Source organism: Peromyscus eremicus, chromosome 14 (genome assembly GCF_949786415.1).
Source record: "Peromyscus eremicus chromosome 14, PerEre_H2_v1, whole genome shotgun sequence".
NCBI lineage: Eukaryota > Metazoa > Chordata > Mammalia > Rodentia > Cricetidae > Peromyscus > Peromyscus eremicus.
This window is the reverse complement of record NC_081430.1, coordinates 61,831,774-61,856,847: the sequence shown is the minus strand read 5'-3', so window position 1 is coordinate 61,856,847 and position 25,074 is coordinate 61,831,774. Positions and strand designations below refer to the sequence as shown.

At 41.7% G+C, this 25,074-nt stretch overlaps 2 gene segments (V, D, J or C); both read left to right on the top strand.

Annotated features, from left to right (window-relative positions):
* The window catches only part of LOC131923898 (Ig gamma-1 chain C region secreted form-like), a 549,642-nt gene that overhangs the window by 205,102 nt on the left and 319,466 nt on the right, over window positions 1-25,074 (top strand).
* On the top strand, window positions 2,865-4,023 carry LOC131923899 (Ig heavy chain V region PJ14-like). The segment is given in 2 exon segments: window positions 2,865-3,237; window positions 3,322-4,023. Coding segments are annotated over 2 exon segments (498 nt in total).

Below are 25,074 nucleotides of genomic sequence, written 5' to 3'. Positions count from 1 at the left end.
GGACAGCCCTCTAATTCCTGTGTGCCTTCTGGATTCATCTTCAGTGATTAATATATGCACTGGGTCTTCAGGCCCCAGGGAAGGGGCTGGAGTGGATCTCATACATGTACGACTAGTGTTTAAATAAATTTTTCAAATTCTGTCAAAGATCAACCAGTCATTTCCAGAGACAATTCCAAAAACATGCTGTACCACATATTGGATAGTTTGAAAGTCAGTGACACAACCTTGTATTACTGTGTCAATAATACACACTGAAGAGACTTTAGTGGAAGCCTAGACATAAGCAGGGTGTAATTATGACCAAAAGAGAGCAATCAGAAAGCAGGGAAGTCAGAGTCACCCTGAGCAGGAGCAGAAGGGCATGAAAGGCTGGACTCTCTATTTCTGGGCTGCCTCTACACATCACTCGAAAGTTTCAAAGATAATCTCTCTACAAGTATGTTGTGTAGTCATATTTGAATTGTTCAAATATAAAACACTGTTTTCAACTGTAATGTATATATTTAAATGTAGGATTACTGTAACTCAAAAACATGCAGACAATTATACAGAGAAGAACTGACTCTACTGTGAGCACCAGGATCAAACTCTGAAATAAATTAGGGACTTGGTAATGTGAGTTCCCCTTCACTCAGGACAGAGCCTCAGTTGAGTTTAATGATTGAAACAGTATAGGATTCAGGTTAACCTGCCTGGAGAGATGAACAGCAGTCCTTCTTTGTGACAGGGACACTTGGGACTTTTCTAAAAGATGCTGTCCTCAGGCCATAGGAGGTTTGCACATGACACATCCTTTGTCACTGTCTGTCTACCACTCAGTGTTTGCTTTAGAGACATATTCACATGTGTAGCAAACTCACTTTTTTGCATCCTGACATTCCCCCATGATTCTTTAAACATGTGCTACCACCCTTCTCTTTCTTCATCTTTATATCAGGCAACACATGACTGTGTCTATGTTGTGTTAGGCTAGTTTTCATGTTTCCAAATTTAGACATTCAGCATAACTGGGTCACTTAGATAATTTTTATGAGAACAAACATAATCATGGCAATTTCAGAAGACTTTGTTTTTGCTCCCCGGGTTCTCATGCTTCCCTCATACTAATCCCCTTTCTCTCATTACACCCAACTTTTTTCCTGTCAAATCCCCAGTGTTACCCTGCACTTTGTCCCTCTTGCCCTTCATTACAGATGTCTTTTCCTGCTTTGACTTCCATTCTGGTTCCAAAGCCTACAAAACAGAAGCCGGAATGCCAAACACAGACACACAGTCTGGAACACATAATCTAGATTCTCTATATGGCACTGTTTGTTGTTACCAATCTTCATTATATTGTTTGATATAAGATTTCCACTTTCATTCAAGTTCCTCCAGGTTCAGATAACACTGAACAAAAGGCGATGGAAAGAATGTAGGGGGTGGAGCTTGTAGAAGAGCCCTGTGAAATGCTGTCTTCTGGACATGACAGGGCTATCACGGTCATGAACATCATGGAGTTTTTATCTGTATAAACCTAACTAGGGCCTGGCCATCCAGGAACCTGGTGTAGTTAGGGATGATGATTTCTAGGCCCTACCTCTTACAGAGGAGCAGTTGGAAATGTATTGTTCTGGACATGGGGTAGAGTCATTTTTTTAGTGAGTGGTCACTGGTAGGTTTCCTATGTTCAGTGCTTGGATCCACACACATGCACAGAGGAAACACATGGAAAACAGAACCCCAGAGAGCAAGAGAGTTCAGAACATGAATACAAACTATTTCTGAAGTTACCAAAGACAAAAATACTTAAATAGTGGACTTATACCAAGTTCCCAAATATAGTATGAGAAATATGCATTTATTTCTGTAATACTCCTTCCCCAATTTTTATAACCAAAATGAGAATATCAGACAAAACCAAAATGAGACACACTGAGTAGAATGTCTGAAAAACATTCTTCTAACCTCAGAGCATCAGGACAAAGGGGACACAGCACCCCTGGTGGTGGCTTCCTATCAGTACGTGCCAAGGATAACTGTCTCCACAATGTGAAGACCTGTCTCCAGCACTGCCAAGCACAGTACAAAGATTATGCACAACGAAACGGGGGAAATATAGTGTGGGGTGCTAACACAAGAGAAATGGTGATGATCTCTGGGATGATATTGGGCACCTTGGATCCAGCTCCTCATTTCCCTTCCCTGGTGATTTACATTACTAGGGCATAGAGAAAGCCCTGCAATCCCTTGTTCTCTATGGTGATCCTCACCACAGGGAAAACAGTTCCCATTGTTGAAGCATGCCATCTTCTCCACTTCTTGTCATCACTTAGCATTCTCTGTCTCCTTATTACTTCAGATAACTTAACCCTCAAGCCTGGATGCATGCTACTTCTTTTCATGAGGTGTAATGAACAGCTGACCTTCCCATCCCTCACCAACACAATAATCATATTTAGGAACTTTGGTTTTAATGTGCTACAAGCTGAAGACAGAGACAGAAAGAGATATAAAAACACAAAGGGAAAACAGACTGGCATAAATAAAGAAGTAGAAGGACAAGTGCCCAGGTATGGTGTCCCAAAGTATGAAGGTGAATAGTGTGAGTGCAGTAAGATGGGATCCAAATCAGTTTCTGGGGTTTCCTCTAAGATAAACACATGTAATCACATGTACCAAAAATTAATGAACTGCTTCCACACAAGTTATCCACTAGATAAGTAATAAGAATAGGAGGACTTCACTGACACCAAAGGAATAAATTTTAAATTGTTTCTTAAGCATGATTTCTGATCAATAAGAAATCCAAATTCCATTCTAAAAACAGTTCTGGAATTTTCAGAGATACACAAATGCATTGAGGATGTGGTACCCTGTTCTGCCCACACTTCATCAGTGTGGACTCACTGTAAACATTCCCAGGTTTCCGATGGCAGGTCTGCACTGTGTGACTCATAATATTTCTTGTTTATTAGAGATTAGAAACCCACACAGAACCAGGAAAAATGTCCCTGAGTATACATTTCCATTATCACTAAGAAATCACAAATCTCAGTCACCTGAGGGAAGAGTGGAAGCCTTGCCCTGTGCTTCCTTTTATCTCTTCAGGAACCTCCCCCAATGCAAAGCAGCCCTCAGGCTCAGGATGAAAGCCCAGGCCTAGCTGAGAAGCCCCATCTCCTTCTCACTAGAGCCTCCAGCAGAGCATGGCTGTCCTGGTGCTGCTCCTCTGCCTGGTGACCTTTCCAAGCTGTAAGTGGGTCAGGGTTTCAGGAGAGGGACCCAGGCATGTCATCTATGGGATGTATGACTGATGGTGATGTTGTTTGTCCCCAGGTGCCCTGTCCCAGGTGCAGCTGAAGGAGTCAGGACCTGGCCTGGTGCAGCCCTCACAGACCCTGTCCCTCACCTGCACTGTCTCTGGGTTCTCATTAACTGACTACAGTGTACACTGGGTCCGCCAGCCTCCAGGAAAGGGTCTGGAGTGGGTGGGAGGAATATGGTATAATGGAAACACATATTATAATTCAGCTCTCAAAACCCGAATCACCATCACCAGGGACACGTCCAAGAGCCAAGTTTTCTTAAAACTGAACAATCTGCAATCTGAGGACACAGCCACTTATTACTGTGCCAGAGACACAGTGAGGGAACTCCAGTGTGAGCCTGCAAAAAACCCTCCTTACAGAGACACTCAGGACCAGCAGGGGGTGCTGAGGACCAACAGGGACTACCCAGCACCAGTAGGAGTCACTTCAAAACCTAGGTTATTGGACTATGCTGCATGAGCATTTTTTTTTTTATTGTTAGTACCGATGGTTTCCTTTCTACACCAAGAAATCCCCTAGGGGTCCGTCCCCATGTTCACTTTTTATAGACTTCCTATTCATTCACATACTAGAACAAATGGATTTTTTCACAAATTGTCTATACTATCTGTTTGCTTCTTATTATCAGGGAAATTGACATATAACTTTAGATGTTCCATGTATGTGCATTCCATTATATATACATATATTTCAACAGGAGACTGCAATTTATGACACTTAACTTTAACTTCATTAGGAATTTTGAATAATATGTAATTGATCTTCTTTATTTTTGTGTGCATATGATGGAAAAACTACTCCATTAAACTACTGCATAAAGGTTACTTTTCAATGACATCTTGAAAACATAAGTATTCATTGTTTATTTCTTCTAAACCAAGAGGACATAAAATAATTTAATTGGTTATCATTTTTTACAGATTCCATTTTTATTTATTTCCCTCTTGGTAAAAATTTCCTTTCATGTCGAAGTCCCAAATAATGATTCTTCTGCAGGTATATTTTATGCTCTCAGACCAGGAAGTTGTCAGCCACCAGTGTGCACATCCAAGCTGATGTCAGCTGAAGGTAATCTTTGTAACATTCTCTCTTCCTGTCTTGGCAGACAGAAAAACTGAACTTTCCTTATCATTTTGAATTAGACCTTGAGTAAATGATGTATTTTGACTGTGAACATGACTAAAAGTAATAGCTCTTAATTAAGGGGAAAAACGATGAATTTCCCATCCTTAATTCCTTAGATATAGTCTGTGCACATACATGTTTAAAAATGGGTGTTTCAGAGACCCTATGAACCTAAAATGCAAAACTACTCTTGGATGTTTGTAGGAGATGGTCCTTCAAAAGTTAATTCAGTTAATGGCTGAGATGTGTCTCCACAATATAGTTAAGATATCACAATTTTTTATGTAAAATGCATCAGAATAAACTCATGACTGACACATGTGGACCCGTTAATTTTTACAATTATATCAGTTTTAAATCACAAATCCTTCAACAATTCATTACAGCATTTGCATATTTTCTCATCTAAGATTATATTGTTCCTGGGCCAATATTAAAATCATGCACACTATTGTTAATAGAGTACTTACTAAAAGAGTGTCCATTCTTTTTAAATCATCTGGGTTGTTCTTAAATAATCTCAAGTGTTCGAATTTACCTATAAAGCCTCGGAGCTCAGAGAGGCAGAGAAGGCACCTAACTGCTTCCTCCTTCACTTTTGTCCCAGAACGAGACCTTTCTCCTCCACTGTCTCAAACAAAACTCCTCCAACTGGATGTCCCTCACTTCTACTCCTGTGTGTGTCTCTCTCTGTCCCCCTGAAGTACTCTTACTCTCTATGGTTTTTTACTGTCAACTGGTTGCTTGCTCTGCCTCTTGACCTATGGTTGATTTTATTTAATCCTGTTTACAATATTCAAGCAGAAAGCTCTTGGATTAAAGGTGTGTGCTAGGGCTGAGCCACACCACAGCTAGAAGCAGGTTTTTGTAGTAAATAGCACAATCTCTGGGTTCACAGTGTGATCAAATATCTGCAACCTTTCTCAATATTTGTCTAAATAAGAAGGAAATGTTTTTTATCTCTAACACAGTAAAACTATCTACAACAATGAAGCTATTTCTGCCAAGCTTGCCACAACGTTCATCTTGGTTGTATTTGGCAGTTTTAAGATTAAGTATTTTTGAGTTGAAAGTTTTGTACAATGTGTGTGTCAGTCTCATATGAACTCAGCAATGTTTATGTCCTGAGCAGTTTGTAGTCCTAAGCTAATCTTTGGGTGGTGTTTGTCAGCTTATTGGCAATCCTGGCTCGATGGTAGGTTGGGTGCCAACACTAGTCTGGGGCTTGAGCTGGTTTTTCAGGCCAGTCACACAGAGCTGGGCGATACCATTTTGCCAATTTACTCTTTATTCTTGGGACATTTTTTTCTTGATGATCCATCCTTTTTCTTTAGATATTTTACTTGTCTGGATTCCTTATTTGGATGTTTTTATTCTTTTGGGAAAATGAAATCAGAACTCTGTCCCAATCCTAACTCTAGAGGGTTCCATTTTGGCAGGCAATGTATTGCTGAGGGGAAAATTATTTTTCGCAACACAAAAAGTATTACCTTTTGATTAAAAAATTCTTTTGAAATTTTGAAACTAAATTTAGTATGTGTGGATAAATATACCTATATTCCCCTTTCATTTTATATATAAATTCAAGGTTTAAGTGTATGTACTTTTAGATCACAAAGGACATTTACTTTGAATTTCAGCCTACCTTTTGCAAGGAGCTTTTAAATTTAAGACACTGTAATTCTTATGGGCCTGTCTCTGCCTCTTAAGTGCTGGGATTAAAAGGGTGAACCACCATCTGGCTATGGAATCCTTATAATAGTTATTCTCATAGAGTTGTCCTGGATTAATTTGATTCTCCATTTTCCCTTATTTTTATTGTTAGGGGGTAAATTTTGCCATTTCCATCATATCTCCCATGACCAGATATCTTTGCCATTTGTCTCCCAGTTAGTGGTTTTCCATTTGATGATGATATAATATAGCTATACCACTGTACACACACCCTGAATCAGAGAAGATATAGATTTTCCCTTTGCCTTTCTTATGTTTGTCTTATAGCCAACAGTGCTGCTGTTACTTCAGCATGTTGGGCTGATTTGGTGGTTCCTCCCTCAGTAGCAGCTATTCCATCCTCTGGTCTACAGGCTACCGCTTTCCCTTTAGTTTTGGTTCCATTAGTGGTTGTTGAGCCATCAGTAAACCATGCGTTAGCCAAACGTTGTGACCATTGCATCAATCCCCACATTCCAATAGATGCCCTTCTTGTGGGAGAAGTGAGTGGTTTAGGGGTGGGGATTATAGGCACCTGGGCTATTTCTTCAGTGCGGGAAGGCACAGACCTCTTGGCTATCAAATCCTGGTCACAATGGAATTCAGATAGGACCCAGTTCCACTGTAATACCTTTCTTTCATTGCTAAGCCTGTGAAGGACTCTGACTTAAAACGGATCTAATATATCATTGTAAAGGGAGCCCTTATAACCATAGGGTGGTAGGTAATGACTAAGGATAATGTTCTTCATGCCTCGTAAAATGTACGGATTTGTTTCTCAGAGAAAATATTTATTCTCTGTGTATGGGAAGTGTTTGCAATAGAAGTAAGCAGGCATGTGTTGATGGATTCCTTGTTTGCTTTATGAAGAGTCCCCCATTGCCAATTCACCAAAAACTATGTGATCTATATTTTGGAACAACATGAATCTATCCTTGGTTACTAAATTTTGAATAAATAAAAAAGCATGCTGGCTGCTAGTTAGTCAGGCTGCAAGATTCTCTTTACCATCATGCCTGGCTCATTTCTTACCCTGTCAACTCCTTACATCCTCTGCTGGAACCTATCCACTGCCAGGGATGGCTCCCAGCATCTTGCCAAATCTGATGGCTTCTCAAGTTATCCACAGCTGTGTAGCAGGAATCTTAAAAGTTCTTATTAATAAAATCAAACCTGATTCTCGCTAATTGGACTCCCAGAGATCCACCTGGGGCCTAGTCATGGATCTCTGCCTCCAGATCCATCAGTAGTTGGATGAGGTTTCTAGCACGACAATTAGGGTGTTTGGCCATCCCATCACCAGTGTAGGTCAGTTCGGATTGTCTCTCGACCATTGCCAGCAGTCTGTTGTGGGGGTATCTTTGTGGATTTCTGTGGGCCTCTCTAGCACTTTGTTTCTTCCTATTCTCATGTGATCTTCATTTACCATGGTCTCCTATTCCTTGTTCTCCCTCTCTGTTTTTGATCCAGCTGGGATCTCCCACTCACCCAAGCTCTCTTTCCCTCGACCCTCGCCCTTCACTACCCCCACTCCTGTCCAGGCTGTTCATGTAAATCTCATTCCATTTCTCTGTCGTTGGGCGATCCCTGTGTCTTTCTTGGGGTCCTGTTTTCCAGGTAGCCTGCCTGGTGATGTGAGTAGCAGTCCAGTCATCCTTGTTCCACATCTAGTATCCTGTTATGAGTGAGTACATACCATGTTTGTCTTTCTGAGTCTGGGATACCTCACTCAGGATGATTTTTTCTAGATCCATCCATTTGTCTGCAAACCTCATGATGTCATTGTTTTTCTCTGCTGAGTAGTATTCCATTGTGTATATGAGGAGGGTTTATATGAGAGAGAATTGTTGAGACCAAGGTCGGATAAAGCACAGAGACAAATAGCCAAACAAACGGAAACACATGAAATATGAACCAATGGCTGAGGGGTCACCAACTGGATCAGGCCCTCTGAGTGGGTGAGACAGTTGATTGGCCTGATCCGTTTGGGAGGCATCCAGGCAGTGGGACCGGGTCCTGTGCTCATTGCATGAGTTGGCTGTTTGAAACCTGGGGCCTATGCAGGGTCCCTTGGCTCAGCATGGGAGGAGGGGACTGGACCTACCTGGACTGAGTCCACCAGGTTGATCTCAGTCTGTGGGGAAGGCTTTGCCCTGGAGGAGATTGGAATGGGGGGCGGGCTGGGGGGAAGGTGAGGGGGGCGGGAGTGGGGAGAACAAGGGAATCTGTGGCTGATATGTAGAACTGAATTGTATTGCAAAATAAAAATTAAAAAAAAAAAAAATCAAACCTGAGCCAGGTATTGGGGTGAACTGGAAGATCAGAGATTCAGAACAAGCCACAGCTAACCTCACCTGGCCAACTTCTCAGCTGGTCTTATTTCCTCAGACTGGAAGCCTCTGTGTCCTCATATCGGAATGGCTCTCAGCTGAACTGTGCTGCTCAAAAACCTAAAAGCTTAATCAGGCCAAATGCTTAACCAGGCCAAATGCTTAACCAGCCAAATGCTTCTAGTTCCTAGTCTTCAAGTCTTATATACCTTTCTGCTATCTGCCATCACTCCCTGGGATTAAAGGCACACTTCTTGGGATTAAAGGCATGTATCACCATGCCTGGCTGTGTCCTTGAGCATGTGGATTTCTGCCTCTGGAATGCTAGGATTAAAGGCATGTGCTACCACTGCCTATCCTCATGTTTAATATTGTGGCTCTTCTGTCTCTGACCCCAGATAAGTTTATTAGGGTGCACAATATTTTGGGGAACACAAAACCACCACACAGCTGTTATGAATTCTCTGTATGATCTTGCTTTACAGTGACTGAATTAGTTTGCTCCTAGGCATCTGTCTTAGGGTTTCTATTGTTGCGATGAAATACCATGACCAAAAAACAAGTTGGGGTGGGGAGGTGTTTATTTGGCTTATTCTTCAGCATTGCTGTCCATCACTGAAGGAAGTCAGGTAAGAACTCATGAAGGGCAGGATCCTGGAGGTAGGAGCTGATGCAGAGGTCATGGACAGATGCTGCTTACTGGCTTGCTTCCCATGGCTTGCTTAGCCCACTATCTTAATGAACCTAGGACCAGCAGCTCAGGGATCATCCCACCACCATGGGCAGGTCCTCCCCCAAAGATCACTAAATGATAAAATGCCTTACAGCTGGTTATCAAGGAGGCATTTCTTCAGCTGAGGCTCCTTCCTCTGATGACTCTACAGCTTATGTCATGTTGACACACAAGACCACCAAGTACCACTGACCCCTTGTCAACTTGACACACAAACACATTACTATTATGCCACAACCCTTCCTTTCTTATTCATCCCCATGATCTTAAATAACTTTAAAAGTCTCACAGCCTTTACAAATTCAAACACATAAAATTTCAGTTCCTTTAAAATAGTCAATTTCTTTGAAAATCCAAAATCCTTAAATATTCAAGTCTCTCAACTGTGGGCTCCAGTAACATATGTTCTTACTTCAACAGGGAAGAATCAGGGCACAGTCACAATCAAATCAATGCAAATCAAAATTTCAACTGTCCAATATTTGGGATCCACCAAAGATCTTCTGGGCTCCTCCGAAGGGCTTGGGTCACTTCTCCAGATCTGCCCTCTGCAGTACACACAGCTCTTCTTCTAGGCTACAGCTGGCTCCATTCTATTGCTATTGCTTTTCTTAGTGGCCATCCCATGGGATTTGCATCTCCAAAACATTGGGGTCTTTTACTGCATCTGGCCTACACCTATACCAAGGGCCTTTCCTAACCTCTCATAGTAAAAATCCTCAGCTGTTCTCCATGACCCCTTCATGCCTTCAAAATCAATAATACCTGGGTGACTCTTACACATGACCAAGTCTGGTTGCCAGCACAATGTATAACTTGGCCACCTCTGGAACACAGCTTCTGTGTACTCTCAGAAAACACTTCCCAGAGAATTTCATCAATGATGCTGGTCTCTTCTTAATCATCGCTAATATCTTATCTCCAGCTAACCAGCATCAATCGTCTTAGTAAGGTAAAGGTTTCACTTCAGTGGTGCTGGTATCTCGGTAATGACAACTGATTATCAGTCACAACAGCCCCAGATAACCAGAACTACAGGATCTTAATTCAAAATAACAAATGGCCCTGATAGAGACTTTAAACTTTCCTCTGAAACATTGCAAGCCAGGCCTGCATCTTCTGCACTGCTCTTAACATTCTTATCTTCCAAGATCCCATAGAACATTCCACTGAGTTCGCAACATTCAATGGCTTTGATAGTCCAAAGTTGAAAAGTCCTTTGGCAATCTTCTAAAAAACGCAGTCTGGTCAGTCACAACAATACCTCATTATACTGGTACCAATTTCTGTTAGTTAGGGTTTCTGCTGCTGTGATTTATACATCATGACCAAAAAGCAAGTTGGAAAGGAAAGGGTTTATTTGGCTTACACTTCAGCATTGCTGTTTATCACTGAAGAAAGTCTGGACAGGAATATACACAGGGCAGGATCGTGGAGGGGGGTGCTGATGCAGAGGGGTGCTGCTTACTCTCTTGCTATCTAAGGCTTGCTCAGTTCAGCCTACCTTCTTATAGAACACAGGAACAGCAGTCCATGGTTAGCACCACACGCTATGGGCTAGGCCCTCCTCCATTGATCACTAAAAGAGAAAATGCCTTACAGCTGGATATCAAAGAGGCATTTCCTCAGCTGAGGCTCCTTCCTCTGATGACTCTGTAGCTTGTGTATAGTTGACACACAAAACCACCCAGTACAGCATCCTATTCCAGGTTCAGGTACGAGGGTCTGGACCTTTCCTGCTGGTGCCTTCACAGACCTTGTCCCTTATCTTTTCCCTTACTGTCTCTGGATTGAACATTACAACTACTGGTTACTGATGATACTAGATCCATCAGAACCCATAAAAGCAGCTGGAATGCATAGGGTACAGACGCCACAGTAGTAACCATGGATACTGCCCATCTGTCAAGAACTGTGCTGCCATCTCCAGAATTACATGCAAGAGCTAGCTCTCTCTGAGTCCTGAGGACACATGCAAGTGTTTTGTGCAAGAGAAAACAAGGAGACTTTCCTATTTGCTCAGACATCAGTCACCTTTCAGAAGTAATCTTGACCAGTAGGGGGTGCTCGGGACACACTGACTTCAGGTTCAGTGCAAGGAGGAACTACTACAGTGTACCCAGTCAGCACCTCACTTGACATCACCATAAGTAGTAATTCTACAGATTTTTCCTGAGTCTGTAGCATTAAAAAGTGTTTCTTCCTAAATGAGGGGTAGATGACTTTATTATCTCAAAACAAGCTTCACTATAATATGTGTTGATGGAGCATTATTTGCCTTGAGGTTTACTACAGAGTCTGTCACTCTGTAATTTGGAAACATTTAATGGTGTCCATGGTCCTTTTCCACACTATAAAACCCCATGTCTTCTCTTATCAATGTGTCTTTCCTAACCCTTGCCCTTGTGTGCTTGTATCTGAGTTATTACTGCTGTAATGAAACTTTATGATCAAAATGACCTTGAGGAAGAAAAGGGTATTTGGCTTACATATGCTGAATCACAGTCCACTTAGGGAAGCAAAGGCAGAAACTCAAACTGGGTAGAAACCTAAAGTCAGGAAGTGAGGCAGAGGCCATGGAAGACTGCTGTGTACTGGACTGGTCCTCATTGCTTAGCCTGCTTTCTTATGGTAACCAGGACCACCAGCATGGAACTTGGGGGCACCACCCACAATGGGCTGAGTTCTCCCAAAAAGTGCCCTATAGGCTTGCCTAAAGCCTGACCTTGTGGAGGAAATTTCTCATTTGAGATTGCTTCCTGTCAGAAAACTATAGCCAAGTTGACATAAAACTAGCCAGCATAATGCCCTTCCTTTGACTTATATCTATAATGTTGTGTATGTTGCTGTTGATCCTCATATAACCATTACTACATCCCAGAAGACTTTGACCAGGTTTAAAGGCAATTTTCATTGTTGCATCTAAAATAGAGATTGTCCAGCTGTTACCTAGTATTAGAGAACATATACACCACCACACCCCCATGCCACCACTGCCATGATACCAGCACAACCACATCAACACAGCCATGACAAGTCCCACAGGGCAGAGCAGAAAGGCTCACTTCTCATGCAGGTACTTCTATGCATGTGCACAGGGAGTATATAAGCATGGTCCTGGGAGACAGTGAGATGCTCTTGACAAACTAAGGATGGAAAGGTCAATCAAGGTCATCTTCTCTGTGAAAACTGAATAGGAGCTCCCCTATTACTGCCAATTGGGTCCTGAAAACAATCTCTGTGGAGAACAGACACTGGAAAGAGACAATTCACCATCTCTAGACATAATTCCAATAACAGATTGTACCTGCAAATAAGAAGTCTAAAAGCAGAAGACATGGATATGTACTACTAGTGTGTAATACACAATTGGAGAATAGACTTCAGACCCAAACCTCCCTGCAGGGTGGTGAGGACCATCAGTGGGCACAGAGCACACACAGAGTGTGAATAAAAGCAGGTACACATGATCATGAAGGGTTGGTTCCTCTGTGGCTTGGCTAGCTCTGTGCATCACAGAATGGTTTCTCGTTGAACTATTCGAGTTTAGTCTGCACTAATCTTTAATACATCTTAATATTTTTGAGGTCTGTTTTCCACTGTAATGTTTATTTTGTATACAAGATGCATTCTCATCTAAATAAGATAGAAAGCCTCCCACAGGACAGATGTGACTCTGCTGTGGGCACCAAGATCAGATCTTGAAGAGACTCAGGGATCCTGGGGAGTGGGCTCCCCTAGATTCATGGCAGTGCTTCAGTGGGATTCTCCAGTTAGAGCAGAATTCAGGATTTTTCATAAGACCCAACAGATCATGCAGAAATACCTTATAAGACCTATAAACCAGCCGGGGGGTGGTGGTGTATACCTTTAATCCCAGCACTCAGGAGGCAGAGGCAGGCAGATCTCTGTGAGTTTGAGGTCAGCCTGGTCTACAGAGCGAGATCCAGGAAAGGCACAAAGCTACACAGAGAAACCCTGTCTCGAAAAAAAACCAAAACCAAAAAAAAAAAAAAAAAAAAAAAAGACCTATAAACCATTATCCTTGATTTCCTCCACTCTCTCCATCGTCTTCACTTGAAACATGCACATCAGCTGCAGCATTTATCCTGGCTGTGCTCTGGTACAGATGCTATGGAAGCCATGCAGCTGAAGATAGCAGCTGAGCCTCAGGGGCCTACAGGAGGTTCCTGGACAACACACTGCTAAAGCCAACCCTGAACCTCACTTCCCTTTCCAGGAATGCTGTCAAATCACAATGGAATTTGCAGGTCTTAGGATCTATTCTGGTCTTCTGTTTCCTGGTGTGTAATTGATTTGTTTTTTGATAAAATACTCTACCCTTCCTGAGGTATTTAAATACATTTTAAAAGCATACAGGATTTTCCTCTCATCCTGTAGATTCCTTCCTCCCTAGGGTCCTCCACAGAGTTATTATTTACACCGGTTCACCAACAGGTAAGTTTTCTGGTCTCTGTGATGATATCTGACTCGCAGGTCCTTGGTCTGAATCTCAGATGTCCCTGGGTTGTGGCACCTATAGGGTTCAGGGAAAGGCTAGTGAGTTGTGAGTTATCCTCCATCCCGTTCTTGAAACCATCTGTTTGATCCTACTGGAGAAGACTAAGTGGGTATTCAAAGCAAAGAGATACCATTTGTCAAGTCCAATGAGACAAAAACAAGGAACTGAAGTTGGTCTGCTAGCATTGTCATGGAGTTCTACAGCATGGCACTCCTTCCCATCTTACATCCTTCCCACCCCCTCTACTGAGGCAGTCTCTTGGCATGGAGGAGGTGATAGAGTTGCCCCATAGGGAGAACATTATGGATAACGTTGGGAGAGCCTGCTCCAAGCCTACCTCCAGGGTATGTAAAAAAAAATCCATGAAGGCAGTGAGGGCTAGATTATGTCTAACTTAGGGGAAAATAAAGAAACACTCTCTCTGATGGTAACTTTCTCTTTTACTTCATCTTACAAAATCATCTCTCTGGAAATCTGTCTCCACATAGTTACATTCCACACTGTTACATTCTCCATACATTCTCCACATAGCCACATACCTCTTTTGCCTTGTTCCATCTCTTTTCTATACACCTTCATTTTCCTGGTCTCCACACAGTTACAAATCTCCACACAGTCAGAGCTACACATCTCATTTACTTAACTCTTGCCATATAGCCACATCTCTTCCTTCACTTAGATCTCTCCTGCATACATGTTTCTTTTCTATACAACTAAGTCATTTATGTCATTCTACCCACTCAGCTACATCTCTTTTTCAGCACATACACACACACACACACACACACACACACACACACACACACACACACCAGAATTACACAGCTTAAGCACAAATCATCATCCTGACCATCCACAACTGTAAGTGAGCCCAAAAGATGTTAAGCATGCTATCAATGGGCTGTGGAAGGAACCCCACAGCTGTTCTTTTAGGGAAGAAATGAAGTGGCACATGAGAAAAATTACAGACAGAGACAACCAGCCATTTACAGTTGGTAACACCACCTTGCATAGCTGTGCAAGAGACACAGGGAGGGGACTCATTGTGAGCCCAGATACAAACCTCTCTGCAGAGGAGCTCTGGGCCACCAGGGGGCAATCAGCAGACAGCAAGCCTGCGGATTGAACCTCAGAACAGACATGAAGAAAGGATTGGGGACTTTTCTCTGCTCTTTGTTCTCACCTGTTCACACAGATCAATTGCAGCAAATGGCTGGGTGTATGCTGTATGAGCTAGGACATAGTTGAGGGAATGTGTGGACACACAGATCCATCTGAGGGTGCAGTCATTTTTGCCATGTGATAACTTACTGACATGGTGAGGTCAGCTTTATTTTAAGCAACTATTTCGTGAATAAATATGTCTATGCATCCTGTCTTAAGAGAAATATGTAAAGAAAGAAGAGCATCATTCCACAAAACACAGCATGACCAGAGAGAAATGATCTCTAATCATCTATGCCTGTGTTCTGATTCATACAAATATTATCTACACATACATTCATCATATATCCAGCCATCTATGATCTAACTATGTATCTACCATCTCTATATATATATTTAGCAATATAGCCATACACCCACCTACCTACCATCTATATATCACATATCTATGCACCATCTGACATGACATTCATCTCTCCATATTAACTGACTTAATAAGTTAGGAACACAACTAAGTTTACTATGTACAAACTGATGATTCCATGTCAGTAAACACACAAGAAACATCAAAATATTGTCACTACAATGTCTAAACTTTATCATTAATCTTCAATAGTTCCTTTTGCACATTTCTCCGTAGGAAGCTTAAATATTACCCCTTGGAAACTTTTCAGCATTCTTCAGGTGACTACTGCTGAGCTTGGGCTGCAGTAGTGACTAATCTAGGTTGTCAACTTGAAAGGACCTGGAATTAACTGAAATATCCACCAGTAGGCATTCCTGTGAGGTATTCTCTTGTATATTATTATAGGACTAGCCTTAATAATATACTTCGCAGGGGCTCAGAAAAGAAAATACAAATGGCAAGAATTATTTTTGGGGAATGGATCTAAATACATCATGCTCTTTGTCCATGTACTTTACTCCTCTGGGATAAAATCTTATCTACACAGCTACAGTTCTGTACTCAAGCCTAGTTCCTTTCTTGCCTGATTTGTCTCTACCTTTATCTGCTGTCCCCTCTAAGTTCTATCGAATTCTCTCATCTTAGTTCTGCCCAATCTGTAGCTGAATTCCATTACCTTTTCCTGCAGCTTGCAGCAGTAGTTTTTCCCTCCTTTCTATTAATTTTTGAAAATTTCATAGAGAATACTGACATCGTGTCTCTGCCTCCCTCCCCAACTCCGTCTTCCTCATAATCTCTCTGGTTCCTTATGTCTTCTTGGTCAGACTACTGAGAAAAGCCCCATTCAAACGCAGGCTGGCAGCACTGTCAGGTGACAGCCCATACAAAGGCCAGGAAAGAAAGGAACTTAACTTTTTGTCTTTTTGCTTTCATTCCTCTGTCACGTTCGTCTATCTAATTCTACAGTACTATTGCACAGATATTAGAACCGGTTTCTTTGGGCAACCAACATATAGTGAAGGCCAACAGCTCTCTGGGAATCCTCCAGGACTTCGGTGTCAGAAACATAGCTCCAAAGTCCTGGAGCATACCACTAGGATATGCACACAGACCCCCCAGTGACCTATATCTCTCAGCTGCACCAAGTCAGTACAACCTTTTGAAAACCAAATTCACACCATGAAAATGTAAACTATATCCCATGGAGCATTTCCAGCATAATCAATGTATAAATACTACTGAGAATATGTTCCACAGTGGCACTCCAGGATTTTCCCATCTGCACAACTGAGACTTTGAAAAATGTAATACCTGCTACTGTTTTCTTCCCATACATTCCACTGCAAATGCCACTGTCCTCTTGCTTTCTGCTTATGTTAACTGCACATGTAAGTGATGTCTTAGGTCACTCCTGCTCTGGGCTCTGATGATTCTAAACAACATAAAGCCTCAGGAATATTGAAACCATTAGGATATTTCTTTCTGCAAAGATTAATGATGTCCATTATTTATATATGTTATACATACTAATGTATCAACTGTTATTTGTCAGTAATTTCTCTGGGCTATAGCTAAGTCATTCTTATGTGTTGCCTACTGTAAATATTTCTACCATGAACAAGAACTTGCAGACACAAAAAACACTATCTGATTTTATTAATTTGAATACATATAAACAATAAAATTGTAGGTAAAATAATAATTACATACAGTTAATATTTGATAGAATGACAACTTATGCCACATTTACTCGTAGCATAACCACGGTAACTTGTTAAGGGTTTGTTTTAATTTCACTGAATGCCTTGTTATGTTAAGCACATCTTCAATACTTGCTTCAAGCAGAGAAAGTGTTTTTGTGGCAATGGGTGAATCCTTGCCAGTATTTACATCAGGAGACTGATTTTTCTGGGAAGAAGCTGTAGGGGTGCTGCCAAGCTCTGTCTGTTCTGTTGCTCAACACTCACATGTTAAAAAGCCAACCCCTGAGACACTGTAATCTGGGGTGGACTGTGATCACTGTCCTTGTATATGCCTCCAGAGATCTGTTGTCCTTTGTATCGCATGACAACACAGGAGCTTCATGATAAAGGACAAAAACTGCATTGACTATACTGGAATTTCAGGAATCTTTGCCTTGGATTTTCTAGCTCTGTATTGTAGGAAATAAATGCTGTTTCAAAAATACAAATATTATAGTATTTCTTTGTATCATTTCAAACACACTAGGACAATGTTCTTGTGCATTGACATTTATCTCTTGCCCCCAAACTGATGAGAATGTCTTCACTGTGCAGAGAAAGCCCTGGATTGCCAGGAGTTGATACAATTTAGATGAAAGAGGTCTGTGGAAATGGGGAAATGATGGTCCTGCAAAAACTCTGAGACAAGGTTGGAAATCACAGGCATCCTTCCTTGAATTTCATCGTCTTCTTTCTACTCTCATTGAATCAGGTCAAGCCTGGTTGTCTGGGATGACCATCCTATATCATTGAGAGATACTGGAATTTCTCAATCTTGTCTGAAATACATAAACAGTAAAACCACATAATGTTTGGTGAATCCCTGGTGTTTTAGGCTAGGTGACATACAGTGGTGAGTAGGTAAAGACAGTAGGAAAGAGCACCTGGTCCCCAATTATTGAATATTGAATATTCCCCAAATTTAGAAATTGTCTTAGTTTGTTATCTATTGATGTGACCAATACAATGACCAAGAGCAACATGAAAATGAAATTATTTCCTGCTTGTACAACTTACAGTATATCACGTAAGAAAATCAGGACATGATAAAAAACTGCAGACAGGATCCTCCTGTGAAATAGAAAAGAAGCCCCCATAGTATGAAGATTCCCTTTAAATTCTCTCATCTTGAGTATGTCCTTTGATTATATTTATAGAAATAATTGAAAGGTACTACAAAAGCAATCTCATTTTTCTTCTCAAGAACAACTCATTTTCATTACTTTTCTATGATATGTATCAAAGGATAACACATAGATCATGGAAAAGAGAAATAATCTTTTCTTGGGTAGAAGTATTCCTGTCCTCCATCCATTTATTGAGACCCTTCATTTTGGACAGTTCATATGGGCAGATAGAAGTTGCATAAAATCAACATCTCTAATTACCAAGAAAATGGTAATTCAGTCCTAAATGATAAATTGTTCTCCTGGCCTTTTCCGTTTGGGAAGAGGTAGACTGAATTTTTATAATGGAAGGGGATTCTCCTGGTCTCTTTGTTTTCTAAACTCATGGATGGCTTGTCTCTGCCTTCCTGACCACAAGCCTCTGTCTTCTAGGGTTGGGATTCATTATATGCAGCACCTTTGTTTTTCATGTCTTGAAACTCAGCAGATACTTAGTAAATCCTAATTAAATGTGTTTCTAATAGATACATGAAACACAAATGTATGATTATTGCCCTCCTCCCCCTCCAGGAGTCCTACAACTGTCCCATAGGCCTGGGTGCCCAGTGAACACCCCTGCTCCTTCTCAGCACACTTGCCTACACAGAATCCCTAAATGTCCATCCACTGTCCAACCAGTAGCTTGTATTTCTTCTCCTGGTCCCTCTTTATTCATCCCTCCCCAAATCACACCCATGGACTATCAATGGTGCTCCACTTGTCCACTAAATCAGGACACCATATGATAGATGACCTTGCACCTTTATCTCCCAGCACATCTCCTCTAAGTGACCTGCTGAAGCCCCACCTACCACTGCCCCAATATTCCATGCCTCTTCTCTTGGGTCCTCTCTGTTAAGAGTCCCTAGTGTTATGTTTTCACCATCCAGGGACCATTAAGCTTCCCATGTAACCAGGAAATCAAAATAGTAAATTTACACCTCTTCCTGGTCCCTGTCAACATCTCCAAACCATCTATAAGCCCATCCTTTACCCTGCACCACTTCTGTTAGTTCATCTACATTCCAGATGTCCAACGGCCTGCCTTCTACCTGACAGATGCCCCTAGATGCCTAAGAAAACCCTTGCAGTGAATCTTGATACTGCTTACCATTCCCTCTGAACCTCCATAAGCACCACCTACCACATCAATTATGTGTGTCCTCTATCTATCTATCTATCTATCTATCTATCTATCTATCTATCTATCTATCTCCCGCCCCCATCATATGTATGTGTTTGTGCTGGTACTATGCTGGTTTTATTATTTTGATACTGCAGTATAGAACTTGAAATAAAGTATAGTAAAAAACTTCATCAGCATTCCAGTTTCTGGGGTCACCTTGTGTACCCATTTTTATTACATTTGGTAGAGTCTTCCTTAAGCATTTTCGATTGTTACTTTAAACCAGCCATTAAGTAGGTACTATTTTTTCTTCATTTTAAAGAACTGTGAACTCTACATGTATACATTTAAATAAGATGGTATTTCTACCATAATTCCCTTTGAACTGAACCCATATCTTCCCCCACAAAAGCCTCCCACAACTTCATGACATTCTTAAGACTAGTTAATGCTGTCCATATGTGGATGTGTGTGGAGCCAAACCAATGATTAAGTCTCAAAAATGAAGGATTCTCTCTCTCCACTAATTATCTGCATCCAACATCTCCTCAGCCAGAGCTAAGATCTGGAAATAATCTACATTAGGGATTTGTTCTTGGTACTGCTTACACAGGGAACAACAGCCACGATGAGTTCATGATTATGAAAACCATGTCATGTCCAGTAGACAAAATTTCACAGCACTCTCTTTATGTTCCACCTCTTATATTCTTTCTGCCTCTTCTTCTTCAGTGTTCTCTGAGACTTGGAAGAACATGAATGGAACTGGAAATCAATGTGCCAAATAATTTAGCAAAGATTGGAAAGGTAAAAAACACTACCTGTTTCTGTCATATACAGAACCTAGATTGTGTGTGTTAGGTGTTCTAGCTTCTGTTTTGTAGGTTGTGGAACTAGAAGAGGAGCCCTAGGAAGGGAAGCCATCTTAAGTGAAGGGCACTGGGAACTTGCCCAGGGTAGTGCTGGACTGGGAAAGCAAAAGTGGGGTGTGGGGAGAGAATGAGAATGAGTAGGAAGGAAACAAGAGAACTGGTTAAATGAGAACAACGTCATCCTAAAAATTAATTAAAAGCCCCAGGTACGCTAATTACATTAATTGGGGAATGAAAACTTTCCTAACACAACATAACACAATCATGTGTTTCCTGGTGTAAAGATGGAAGAAGATAATGGAAACTGGGAATTTAAAGGAATCACAGAAATTCAGGGTGCAGAACAAGTGAGTTTGCTGCAGATAGGAATGTTTCCATAGCAACCACGAGGCAGGAGAGATGCAGTGACAAGGGATGTCTCATCTGTAGTCCTCTTATGTCCATATGACAGCATTGTCACATAAATATGTGAAATTCAGATAATTCCAAAGTGTTCCTGTCACAAGCAAGGAGTTCTGCTAACCTCTCCAGGCAGGTGTGACCCTGTCCAAGATCCACGTATGGGAGAAGCCATGTCCAGCCCAGACAGTGAGAAAGACTGTGCTCCTAGAAAGAAACACACCTGTGTGTTCTGCTTTTAATTTATCTAAGAAGACATAATAGTGTGAAAACACAGCATGTTCTGAGCACCTAGAAAAGAGAAAGCTAAATGAAGTAAGGAAAGGTCCCATACAGAACTACAAAATTGTTGCTATTTCTATATCTGTCATCAATGTCTTTGATGACTTATATCTGTTCTGAGCACTGCCTTCCTCCCCGGGTCCAATCCCAGCGGTTGCTATAGCAGGAAAATATGCAAATAAGGCTTCTCTGGGCCCATGAAAACCAGCCCTGCCCTGACCCTGCAGCTCTGGCAGAGGAGCCCAGCCCTGGATTCCCAAGTCCTCCCACTCAGTGATTAGCACTGAACACAGAACACTCACCATGGATTTGAGGCTCAGTTCGTTTTTCCTTGTCTTCATTTTAAAAGGTAGTTAGTAGAGAGAGGATACTGTGTGTTGTGTGGACATAAAAAAGAGAAAATTTGGCTTCTGTGACAGTTTTCTGACCAGAATTCTCTGTGTTTGCAGGTATCCAGTGTGAGGTGCAGCTGGTGGAGTCTGGGGGAGGCCTAGTGCAGCCTGGAAAGTCCCTGAAACTCTCCTGTGCAGCCTCTGGATTCACCTTCAGTAGCTATCACATGAACTGGGTCCGCCAAGCTCCAGGGAAGGGACTGGAGTGGGTCGCATACATTAGTACTGGTAGTGGTACCATCTACTATGCCAATGCCGTGTCTCCAGAGACAATGCCAAGAACACCCTGTACCTGGAAATGAGCAGTCTGAAATCTGAAGACACAGCCACATATTATTGTGCCAGAAGCACAGTGATACAAATTTCCTGTGGACTCAGACACAAACCTCCCTGCAGGATGCTCAGGACCAGCAGGGGGCGCTGATAGTACAGAAACGTTTGGGTCTTGAATGAGCCTGTTCAGAGAGGAATAAAAAGAGCTGGCCTCTAATTCTGGGGTGCTTCTCCATATCACACCCAAGGACACGTTAGTAGTGGTAGTAGTTACATCTACTATGCCAATGCCGTGAAAGGCCGATTCACCATCTCCAGGGACAATGCCAAGAACACCCTGTACCTGGAAATGAACAGTCTGAGGTCTGAGGACACAGCCATGTATTACTGTACCAGAGTCACAGTGATACAATGCTACTGTGAGCTCAGACACAAACCTCCCTGCAGGGTGATCAGGACCAGCAGGGGGCGCAGATGTCACACAGAGATCTGGGCTATAGAAAAACCTATTCAGAGAGGGAGGCATAGAGGGCTGGACTCCTCTGAGTCTGCGCTGCCTCTTGTAACCCTCTCAAGAATTCTCTCTACGGGTATAGTCTGTAGTAATCCTGGAAATGTCAAAATTTTGTATTCAAATTTCTGTTTTCCACTGTGATGTGCTGTGATAATTTATTATGTTCCTCTCTCACTCTTACCCCACTCTGTGTGTGTGTGTGTGTGTGTGTGTGTGTGTGTGTGTGTGTGTATTTCCTGTGTATGTGTGTGTGAATATATTTCTGTACATGTTGAAATGAAATATTTTTCTCTAGAAGCCTACACCGTATTTTTGAGACACTGACCCCAGATCTCACCATTGGCTATCCGGGTTGGCCAGTGTTCTACATTGAAAACACTGTCTCCACATCTCAGAGGTGGAGTAGTTGTTGGCTGCCACTCAGGTTTTTGTAGTTATGGAGAACTAGAAGTACGGATTCTACTCAAGAATTCGTGTGTGGTGAGAACTTGAACCACAGAGCTATCTCCACAGCCTCATTATGGGTTACTTTTAAAAATATATGATATACTCTGATCTGAACAAAATGCAAAGCATCACAAAAGGAGAAGTATTCCCTCAGCTCCTGTAAAAGCCAAAGGGACTCAAAATTGTGGAGCCCTAACTCAGGGCAGTGTCTCAATACTTACCATGGTGAGAGCACTGTGTGGGGCTCAAGTTAGAGCCAACAAGGAAATAAGGCAGGTCAGAGACCCAGGAACCCTGGTGACCTTCACTCTCTCCTTCATCATCACAAGATAAGTGCACATCAGACACAGGTGAGGAACTGGTAAGAAAATGTGTGTGAAGCCCCATCCTTGAGACTCTGAGGACAACACAGCAGTGACACCCACTGAGCTTCAGCAGCTGCAGGAAGCTCATAATCCGCTCAACGGGTGACAGGTCTTTAGTTTTCTTCTTTAATATCTATTTGTTATGTTTTTACTCATATAGTTTCCCTGAATTTAATGAGCCTAAGGAATTTTCTTTTAACATGCTCATCCATTGTCTTTCCTCCCAAAGCCTTCCTATGGTTTATGTACACTCTTCCCCAGCAAACAAGATATGTAGTCCTTGTACCGAAATCCAAGACTGGGTTCTTTATCTGAAGGTCAGGTATACTCAAGTTTGAATCCAGGTCCCTGGGAAAAAATAATGATTTCTCACTGACTTGTTAAGATCCTATGGATGGTACCACTATGAAAGAACAGCTAAGTATTGGAAACCAGGGAATGTTCTTTTTTTTTTTTTTTTTCAGTGAAAGAATGATGACACTTGAGAACTGTTTCTTGAGAGATGCATAGTTATTCATAATATGAATTGTTTACATTACAGAAGTTACCACAGCGTCATCTGGCCACAAAGCCAATTTCAGGGGTCAGGCACCCAGGGAGGCTGAGAGTAGGGGATTGAGTTCAGGGACTGGTTCTCCATTCCCCTGAACAAGCCTCTGTAGACAGTCTAACTTCCCTTCCTGTCTAAGACCCCAGTGACTCTCAGAAAACCAGTGGCTGAGACACATCTCAGCAGCCTGATCAGATTCTTGGTAGGACCCATCAGCTTGGGATGCAGTTTCTTCCTCCTTCTCCTCTTCCTCCTCTCTTTTTTGTTTGGCAGTTTGGTTGACTGATTTAATTGGTCCTCCCTACTCCTACTTTTTTGAGATTGAAGCTCAGAACACTGATCCTTTACACTTTCTTTCTCTGCTGTGTTACAATTAGTAATAAGTGCTGAACATCAAGGAGAGGAACTTGGGGAGGTTTGTCTTTGTTTTAGGATTACATAACCCACTGCTATAATTAAAAATTATTTACTGTATGAAAAAAATGATATTTAATAGATAGGAGGGCTAGGCATATAGCTCTATGTCAGTGTTTGCTTTCTATGTGCAAGGTCTTAACTTCAAGAACTAATCCTAATTTAAAAAAAATCAGAATTTTACACAGAAAAATGTTGTTTCTCACATTCTTAGACATAGAAGAGGCAATCTCATGGGTAGATGGGGAACAGCAATAACTAGGGTGGGAAATGCAGATGGAAAGTGGTGTTTATTGGAAAGGGAACAATTATGAAGCGAGTTATAAAAGTTCTGCTCTTGTGTTGCATAAGAAACAATTCAGTTTAAGTCTACAGCATCCATGACAGGCTTCTAAATAACAACAAACTATGTGTTCAACACAGGGAAAGGCAACGTTTGAATGAATGGGAATGCTAATTGGTGAGACTGTGTGTGCACAGCATCTTTTCCCTACTAATTACCTTTTAAAATAAAGACAAGGAAACACCAGATGACCCTCAAGTCAGCCATTCTACCTGTGAATATGTTTCTGCATGGTGATAGGATGCTCTGTGTGTGTGTGTGTGTGTGTGTGTGTGTGTGTGTTTTTGCATGTGGGACTGTGTGTGTGGCTGTGGTTGCAGTTGTGCAGACCCCACATCCATCCTCTCATCAGAAGAATTTGAAATTATCCTAGTGTTTTCTCTATAGATTTGACTAACATCATGATCAAATCAATGAGGGAAGGAAACGGGTTGTGTCATCTTAAATCTTACAGCCATCATGAGGGAAAATCAGGACATGAAATCAAAGCAGGAACGTGAAGGTGGGAACTGAATCAGGAACCATGAAGGAACTCTGCTTACTGGCTTGCACGCCATGGTTGTTCAGCATGCTTTCTTATACAACCCAGGAACACCTTCCCTTGGATGGCACCACCCCCATCTGACTGGACCCTCCCACATCAACCATTGCTCAAGAACATGACCCCACTGTCATTCTTGCAGAACAAACTGATGGAGGCATTTTTTTTCAACTGAGGTTCCTTGTTCCCTGATGACTCTAGATAATATTATGTTGATGAAATTCTAACCACATAACAATTTTACAAGCTAGTACTGTCATGATAACATGACCTACTGAGTATCCATGTGCCATACAGACATAAGTAAGTATGAATGTTAGAACACTTAAGAATAAGAATCA